Below are 9,658 nucleotides of genomic sequence, written 5' to 3' on the forward strand. Positions count from 1 at the left end.
TACTTATTTGAAACATTTATGTTGCTTTTGTTTTCCCTATTACAATGTTGAATTTTTTTCTTATATTTACTATATTCAGTGTCATGGTTGACGTTAAATTATTATACTAGGAAACAGTGAGAACATATCCTAACCCTTGGTTTTGGATATCTATTGCAGAAGAAGGCTTGTCTCGCTGTGGATTTCAGGTTGTTAGGCTAAATACATACACAACTGTGAGTATCTTCGTATTGGTACTTCTAGTTTCAGTTTCCTCTCCAGGTGTCATTCCATTAATGTTTACATTTTTTCACCTTATCTACCTAATCTGAAGTTGAATTGCTTTGTTTTTTTTAGTTCAATAGAAACTTAATAACGCCTGCAAATTAATCTGTCTATTGTAATGTTTTTTTTGAAGTGACGTCTATTGTAATATTGAGCGCAATTCATCAACATAATCCAAAAATTAATTTTATAAGGTCTGGGCAATGCCCCAGATGCATGAATATTTTGAAGAATAACTATCTCCTGCAGGATGCTGTTGGAGTCTGCTGACATCCCATGAAGGTCTTAGGGATTGTAGCGTGCAGATTCATGTTGAAGTAAAAAAAAAAAGAATATCTCACGCGGACCATGCTTCAAGGTTTGTTCCTGATTTAAGCTAGTTGCTTGTGATCGAAGACGGTTTACAACTGTCAACTGATTCTTCTATCTTACTTTGATGTTCTTTTGTTTAGTTTACAACCCACACGGTCACACTTGAATTGCATTTTGGAATGGAGAACCTTTCTTGGGATTTAAAAATTATGATTGGTGTTTCTCAAAGCTACAAGAATGAGCATACAAGTGTTTTGTCTGTTCACTAGAATTTCGTTGTTAAAGTCATTACCAGTCGATGGAGGACCTCCATCCACTGGAGCATTTTCCTTTCTATTCTGGCAGAAAGACAAATGGAGAGTAGCTAAGCCTAGATCCTGAATTGTATAAGCATGTTTTCACTCTGAATGCACCAGACAAAGGCAACGATATATTGAAAACTGTAATAAATTAAGGCATAAATTGTTTCTCGAAGAACTTGTTAATCTAACCAATTGGTTAGCAACAGCAACCCATTCACAGTGTGGCAATTAAAAATCTCTAGTATAATTTGCTCATCTGTAGTTACCTTTATTGTCTTTTCCTTGGGCAGATTGCACAGTTTCTAGAATCCTATGGTTTCTTGGATTATCTGGAGAGCGGTCTAGGTTCTGACGAAAACAGTGATAATCTTCTCGACAAATTACAAGATGCCCTAGGAAGAGGACAAAATCCTTTTCTCAAGTTGTCTTGGAGAAGGCCCTATCTGCACCGGTTGTTGTTGCTTCACCTTCTGCAGTTTGGTATGTAGTTGATCCTTTTTCTCAACAACTGTAGACTGTCTCAAAATGTTTTTCCGTTTGTTAATCTGTTATAGAGGATGTTCTTCTATTGAGCTTATCTTCAGCGAGCTCATTATCCGTCTTGTAGACTTGTTGCTTCATATAATTGGAATTATCATGGTAGCTGGACTTTGATTGACACCCTTTGATATGGACAACTTGTGCCTGCTTGGGCCGCCTGATTTGGCAAGGCTCTTGTTAAGACAATTTCTTGTTTATGGTAAACTTGGTTTGTGCACCTCCATTGTTACAGAACATGGGTCAATCTTATTTCGGAGCCTGATTCTTGGAGCAACGCTGTTGTCTGTATTGGGGAGATAACTGCCTCTGCTGCAAAAAGATTAGGACTGAGAAATGTGTATTTCCCAATGCAGCCTGGACTTGATGGGTAACTTTTTTTCCCTCCCTCTAAAATTTCTGCATGATGTTTTAGTATTAGCATTTACTGCTCTGCTAATTTATACGGGTAACCTTAGGTAACTAAGGGCAGGTTAGCGTTTGAATTTCATCTGCTTTTGAAGCAACAAATGTTTTTTGCTTCAATAGCCAAGGCTTTGTCAGCAAAACCTGTACTCTATTGAGTACTGAGATATCTTTGAGATGAGCTTCCTTGACTTGGCAAAAATGATCTGGCTAGTTTCTTCTATTATGGTCACTTTTCTCTGTTTAATAAACCTTTTTTTATCATTATTACTTATCAAGTTAGAATTTGTTTTGGATTCTGACTAAATTAAAGAATCTGATTTCTTGGATTTCTATGGATTACCAGATGGGTCGGCAGCATCCTTGAAGCCTTAAGAGATCATGACAGTTAGGATTGAAAGATACCAAGGTGTCCATTTTTGCCTCTTTTTTCTAGTTATTCCTGGAAGTAGTCTCATATTTTCTCATAGAATAAATTAGTTTTTCTGTTATATGTTTGCTGAATAATTGGAGCCTGTTTTCTGTTCTTTTGTATGGGATGCTTTGCTGGGTGTGCTCCTTATTGGTGCAGGGTAGTATGTTGTGGATTGTGGGATGCTGTTCGAAGTGTTGTATATTGCCTATGTCCCGACATCGATATGGTGCCCTTTTTTCCTCCATTTAGGTTTATGGAGGTTTTTTAACGAGGCCCATATCGTTTGTCCTGTTTTGTATGCATATTCAATAAAATCATACAAAACGCCCCTTTAAAAAAAAATTCTGTTAGGTCCCTTGGAAGCTTCGACACAGAGTGAAGCAGATGCAGAACCGCAAGCAATTTTAATTCTGTGAGGCACAGGCCATAGCAAGTAAAGAAAGATTTGCCAAGTAGAAGGATTGGGATTTGTAGAAATTTAACATTTTGAAGGTACATATCCTTTTGGAGGCTGCAGCACTGCTTTTCATTGTCAGTAAGAGGCTATTCAATTCACATTGTCATAATCTGTACATGCATTTTCTTACTGTAAGCCCATTCTTTTGACTCAATGTCAGTTGTGTTGAAATTGAATGGGGGGAAATTTCACTCCATGAAATCTGATGAGCAGTTAGTAGACTATCAATTGAACTTGTAATCATAGTTACCGTGCCTTTCATTTTTTATGCATTCCTTTGTGATAATAATAAAAAAATCTCTTTAACCTAAAATGCTTGTCTAAAATCGTCACGTGTATGCTTATACTGAAATATTTTAAATGTTGCTGTCAAACCTTGCCTTATTACGAACTTGATGACCTGATAAGGCCAATACTGAATTTGTGCTTGTGTGGGAGTGGGATGAATTCTTTGAAATTTGTCAAGTTGCAATAGAGAGGTTTTGGCAGTCATTATGTGAGCTCTGTACGCTTTTGGCCCAACTTGTGCTTGGTTGATGCACTGTAAAGATTTTATCTTTATTAGATAGTTGCTAAGATGAAAACATAACAATACTTGTCCATACATTTCTGTAACTTTTTTTAAATAAACTCCATCTGCAGAGGAGTGGTTCAATTTATTTAGCGTCCATTTTATAGATAGTCCTTCTCCTACAGGAAATTATATAGAGAAAGCATGTCAGCTTGGCAGTAAATTTCTGGAATTTCAGATCAAGAATATTCCCGCAATAAAATACATACCGTAAGGGTTCTTTTTAAGACGACGGATGACCTGGAGGCAGTTTCCCCTGAAGGAAAGATGTGATCATGGTAAGTACTCTTGCTGGCTTGTAGCTTGGAACCGTGTGTCCAGCTCCCCGAACTGTGGTGAAAACCACTCCCTTGTAGCCAACGACATATCCTCCAACCTGCCACCATTAGACATGGAATATGCATTAAAAGGTTTTGGCATTGATTCATCGAATGACGGGAAAAAATCCATATTACCTCACTGTCAGAGTACCATGGCTGCCAAGCAGTCTCTACTGGAAGCTGTAGGGACTTGATGGCATACCGAGAGGAGGTCACTGGAACTCGACCATCTGTATCGCCACTGGAAGCAGCAGATTTTAATAAATAAAAAAAAGTACATACTATTATATAGACTATTAGTAATTCTCCTTTTCTTTTAGTACTTTAGTTTTGTTGAGGAAATTAAGCGAGTTTTTAATCTATACCTGTATATCCACACACTAATCACTTTTGCCAACTCCCGTATTTGAGGAAGAGTAGAACTTGGGCTGTCTGTCCATCCAACATCACTGGGCATGATACACAAGCAGACTGGTCAGAGATATTTGTTTCATCCTCTATAGGTTCTTTGATTTGGTATAAATATTTTTCTTCCGATTTGCATGTATATGATGCAGAAATACTTCTGAAAACAATTTTGTTAAAGTCAAATTAGAGTTTTATTTTGCGAATGTCTTTGAAAGGAGTAAACTGTGGTCGTGCTTACCCGCATCCTGACCATTTTGTAGCTTTGGCATGAAGAGCTGCTTGTACCTCGGCAAGATTTAGGTAGGACTCAACGTGAACGCCAGCGCAGGGATCAAAATTCAAGACCTAACAATTCAACACCATCAGAGAATTAGGTTGGCCCCTCTCTTTATGGTGTATTTGCTTTGAAAACAAAAAGCCTTCGTTTCAGATCTTATACAAGTTTGAATTAAACCTACAGAACCAGTGGGTAAAAGCTTTTGTATCCTACTAATTTCTTCATTGTTTTTGGTAGAAGACTTGTCATGAAGCATGATGATACTTACATTACCATTTGAGTCAGGTTTTATGGCCGATCGGTTGCATATAGGGGCGTAAATGCCGTACAAGTCAATGTCTCCCATTTCCATTAGTCCCTGATTTTGATACTTGTCACATTGCTCCACAGTGATGTTGGTAACCAGATTTTCACTAGCAAAGTCGCAGTACTTATTAATTCCTTCATTGGTCTCATCCGAGTTAAGAGCGTGTGTCCATAAATAATCAAATAGCCCCTTCGTACAGATGTCATCATCTATCCAGGCATTTCCTATCTGCAATATGTAGCCATTACAAACATGTAGACAAGGTTTATGGTGGTAGAAGGGTGAATTTTTGTAGTAAACTTACAGCAATTCCTTTGAGATTGATGACGGTTTGATTTGTGCCCTTGTTTCTCGAGAGAATATAAGAAGCGAGCTGAGGAACATAATGACCGGCATAGCTCTCACCGGTTATAAAGAGATCTCGTGTTTTATACTGTGGAAATCTTTCAAGCCAGTTGAGGAGAAAAACATAGGAGTCCTCTGCTGTTCTCTTGTCACCTACGTCAGTATAGTCGGAGGAATTTTTTGAATAAGAGAATCCAACTCCTGCTGGTGATTCCAGGAATAACACGTTTGCAACTGCAAAATTTGAGAAATGTTTCGGTAAAAGAATCAAGGAGAATTTGAGATTGTGATGATGTCAAACCGAAAAGAGAGTTCATGTACCAGTGTTCCATGCATATTCATTTCTGTATAGCGTTTTCCCGTCACTATTTACTCTGAAAGGTCCCAACTCTTGCATGGCTCCAATTCCAAAAGACGAGCATCCTGGACCTGTACAACAACGTCCATCAACCTTTTTTCTCTTTCCACAACAATGCCTAAAGCCTATACTGCTATATAGTAAGCAGATTGAAAATGATACGTATTTTATCGTGTTGAATGCGAATACGTATCCAATTTCAACTTTTCGAGCTTTTATATATTTAAAAAATCACAAATCATATTTGTATTCAAAGAACATTAAGCATAAATATCAAAAAATAGTATTTAAAAGAAAATTAAGAATCTGGTTTATAGACCACGAGAAATCTTTTATGTAATGCTAATATATTTGTTACAGCTGGGAAAAATAGAAAAAACGTCCAGAACTCTGCTGGGAATTATTTGGAGATAATCTGTGCATTATAGCTGTTTCAAATTTGACTAATTTCAAGGGCAGATACGTCGATTCTTTTCCTAAACTCACAGTCCAGGGAGAAGGAAGCACATGCCACTGTAGGAATCTTTTAACTTTGAACAGTTTGATAATGATTAACTCAGTGAAGCTGTTTAGGTACAAAACACAGAGACCATCGAAAAAGTCGATAACGATATATTCAATTAGTGGGCGGCGCCCACTAAATTATGTGTCGGAATGATGCTTTAATCATCATCAAGCTTCGAGATAACGACCACCATTGGTCCGTTTCGCTTGTGGGAAATCGTTCACTAATCGTTTGAAGATAAGACTCGAGCGGGATATTATTGTTTCAAGGTAATGGACAACGTTATTTCTACCCTGAAATAATAAACAACCAAGGACAGATTCGTGTCTGAACGCTAAACAACAGATGCAACGGCATATTCAGGTACGATTTAACATGATATTTTTCTATAATTATGCAACAAACGTAAAAATATATCTGCGGATATAGAGTCGACAGCTATAAACGAGTTTCAGCAGTTAAATTACCTCCGTTTAACCATAAAACGAGGGGCTTATTCAGAGAATCCACCGATGACTCCACAAAATAATAGAACAATGCTCGGTCAGGCACTGGATCTACTGTTACATAGCCCGCGTACTGATCAAAATCCACCCCTCCAGGCTGACCTGGCAATGTGTCGATCTTGTCAGCTTGCATCAACCCTTTCTGAGATCTTTCGAACACCGGAGAGTCATGACTGTTTCCTAAATCATCTAGGCGAGCCCACAACTCAGAGCGAGGAGGGTTGGAGGATCTGCGAGCTGCAATCAAACGGTTGAGATTATCAATCTGGTTTCCCATACATGATGAAATGGGGTAACCCGGGAAGTAGTAAGGAAGTAGCAGCAGCAACCATATCACGATAATTCTCATCGCTGTTAATGTAAATTTCAGCGCAGAGTTTGTTGCCTCTGAACTGAAGAGCTTATGCCAACTTGTAGTGCCACTCTAGTGCGTCTGAATGTATATATACATGTGGAAACTAATAATTGTATATTTGATATTCTTTTGTTGGCAAGTTGAAGTTTGCAGCACTTGGCTATTGGGGCCGACTTGATACCGCCATTTAGGGACGAATTTTAATCCACTTTTGGATTTGGATATTATCTTTTTAATCTCTCTCTCACTGTATACCCCTTGTATTCTAGTAGTACTTAACCTCATAGAATGGCTGCAATTTGAGCGGCGGTTTTCAAAACCCCCAGTAAATGCTAATTGCATGATTGGTCCCTAGAGTTACTGTATCCAATCTTTCCCCAAATTGATGAGTGCAGTGCTTAGCCATTTGTTTCTTCACAGCGATGTATATTCCATTTTTGTTGAGTTGGGTTGGGTACTTTTCACATGAGAACCTGTCATCATCCTTATCTCTAGTGTTGATTAGTGGTATATATGTGCTGCATGTTGCAGGCAAAAGCAAGGCACCATCCATCCCATCACTCCAATAATTTAATTAAACATGTCTAGAAAGCACTTAGTTTTGATTATCTCCAAGGCTTGGAATTTGGATTAATAATTGAGATTCAATTTCTGATTAACCTGGATTGTGGAGCCAGCCGGGATTCCACTTTTTCCTTATCATTGCTTATAGGAAAAAAAGAAGCTGAATCACCCACGCTGCTTGTCTTCGTATACACAAAAATACATACACATGGAGTTGTTTTATAATAAATTTATACATATTATATTGATTCTCCAAATATTAATATTAATCATTAGTTTATAACACTTTTTAGATGTTTCAATTTTTAAAGTTTTATAGGAATTAAGCGATCTTGGTGATAAATGAATTATTGTTATTTTTTGAGGAGGTTCGAGTATCATGAATAATAGACATGTGAACGTTCAATGTCAAATTATTAAGAGTTATCTTTGAACATATACTACCTTGTACTTACCTCATATTAATCAAAATTTAATCCACAATCAATTTCTTTTTACTCTGTTCATGCCTATAAAAGTGGCTTTTAGCTCTAAGATTAGTTAATTATAGAGTTGAGTCTGAGTCTAATTCTACTTTAAATAATTTTTTATTTATATAAGAAAATACAAACTTAAAAGAAGTTTAAACTCCTTGTTTCTTGGTTGAAATGGAAATAATATGAAGGACTACATAGGGCGAGTTAAAAAAACACGCAGTCGCCCTTAAAAATACAATCAGATGGTACAATAATGTAAACTTTGACAGATGAAACACAGCGAAGCATGGCCAATTAGGTTTATATTAGACAGAAAGAAGGAAACCCTAAATTTGCGACTGGCAATGCCGTCAAAGGGAGGGATCCAATGATATAAACAGCGAAGCATGGCCAATTTTCGTAATTTTAATATGAGAAAATAACCTCAGTGACCAAAAATCCCATATAATATACGATTTTAACCAACTTTTTCCGCATTTTCTAAAATGACCAACAAAATCGCAATGCGATCGCTAATTCGCAACGCGATCTCCATTATCGCAAATTCGCGTTGCATTTCGCGTTGCGATAGTTGGAAATCGCGTTGCGATGGTATACAATGTCGTTGCGATTTTCCCAATTCGCAATGCGAATAAGTAAATCGCAACGCGAATTGGGAAAATCGCAATGCGATACTTATCACAATGCGATAATACAAAATCGCAACGAGATACTGACTTTCGCAACGCGGTTCTGACTTTCGCAACGCGATTTACATAGCGCCATTCGTATTAACGCGTATTTTTTTTTTTCAAATTCCAAACACGAATTTTTTCTTAATAAATCGGAAACTGAACCGTCCACAGTAATCGCAACTCATAACCTCAAACCCAAAAACACAACACTCAGTCCCATCTCCATCTCTCACTCTCTACGGCGAAATCCGTCCCCATCTCCGAAGATTTCCGTCCCCATCGCCGGCGAAATCCCTCACAACCATTCACAGTCAAAAATCCCTCACAATCATTCAGAAATGGAAAATCAACCTCCGAGGGTTAGTTTTTTTTATTTTTATTTTGAAATTTTTGCATTATTTTAGGTTTTTCATATTGAGATTGATGATAAGTTTACTGGTAATTTCAATAATAGATTAACCATTTCACTTAGATTTCTTATTAAATTCATTCGATTGCTGCCAATACTGCTAATCTGTTTAGCCTGTGAAGTTAGTATTTGTCTTTGCTTTGTCTTTTGGTTGAAGTAATGCAGAAGAAGAATAGTTTCGAGAATGAAAATCGCAACGCGGAAATAACTATCGCAACGCGAAATAAAAATCGCAACGCAAAACCAAAATCGCATTGCGATTTTCATTTCGCGTTGCGATTTTCATTTCGCGTTGCGATTTTTATTTCGCGGTTGCGATTTTCATTTCGCGTTGCGATTCTCTCGTTGCGATAGTCATTTCCGCGTTGCGATTCTCATTATCTCGTTGTGATTTTCATTTCAACCAAAAGACAAAAACAGTGTTGCAAGTTTTAGTTTCAAGAATAAACTACTATTTATGTTTATTGTTTTGTTTTTGGTATATCTTGACAGTGTAATTTTTGGTATATCTAACTTGGTATGTTTATTGTTTTTTTGTAGAAATTTTTTTCGGCTTCATTGACATTAAGGAATAAAGTTAGCCTAGCCACTACAATTGCTTCGAAGCTTTCACCTGCACAAAGAAAATTGTTTGAAGAAACCTGCTTCGGGCCATGGCTGAGAGTACAGCATCCGGGTGGAGATGCTAGTTTGACCCATTTGTGGCTTCAGACCATGACTAGCGATCTACCCGACAGTATACAACGTGGTGAGGAAGAGATATGGTTTCATTTTCCACCGGCGTATACTTGTTTTGGGCGGAAGGAGTTCTGCTTAATCACTGGTCTACGATTCAGACACGATGATGTAGGCCGGTACACTCGTCATATCACCCGCCCATCATGGTTATCC

The 9,658-nt window shown here is 37.6% G+C and overlaps 1 protein-coding gene and 1 long non-coding RNA gene across 2 annotated transcripts; one reads left to right on the forward strand and one right to left on the reverse strand.

Moving 5' to 3' along the window:
• Positions 1-1,173: 1,173 nt before the first annotated feature.
• LOC120216660 lies at positions 1,174-2,221 on the forward strand. Its single transcript, XR_005525072.1, has 3 exons — positions 1,174-1,358; positions 1,486-1,785; positions 2,167-2,221. It is a non-coding gene; the product is annotated as an uncharacterized LOC120216660 (long non-coding RNA).
• A 1,008-nt stretch (positions 2,222-3,229) lies between these two features.
• On the reverse strand, positions 3,230-6,713 carry LOC120216659 (serine carboxypeptidase 1-like). The gene is made up of 9 exons (XM_039214012.1): positions 6,251-6,713; positions 5,242-5,349; positions 4,880-5,154; positions 4,537-4,803; positions 4,230-4,336; positions 3,949-4,032; positions 3,719-3,824; positions 3,473-3,639; positions 3,230-3,382 (listed from the first exon to the last, which is right to left on the reverse strand). The coding sequence occupies exons 1-8, from the start codon at positions 6,636-6,638 to the stop codon at positions 3,487-3,489; spliced, it is 1,488 nt and encodes a 495-aa protein (XP_039069943.1). The 5' UTR covers positions 6,639-6,713; the 3' UTR covers positions 3,230-3,382; positions 3,473-3,486.
• Between the last annotated feature and the right edge of the window lie 2,945 nt (positions 6,714-9,658).

Source organism: Hibiscus syriacus, unplaced genomic scaffold, assembly GCF_006381635.1.
Source record: "Hibiscus syriacus cultivar Baekdansim isolate YM2019G1 unplaced genomic scaffold, ASM638163v2 tig00110163_pilon, whole genome shotgun sequence".
In the NCBI taxonomy this organism is placed as follows: Eukaryota; Viridiplantae; Streptophyta; class Magnoliopsida; order Malvales; family Malvaceae; genus Hibiscus; species Hibiscus syriacus.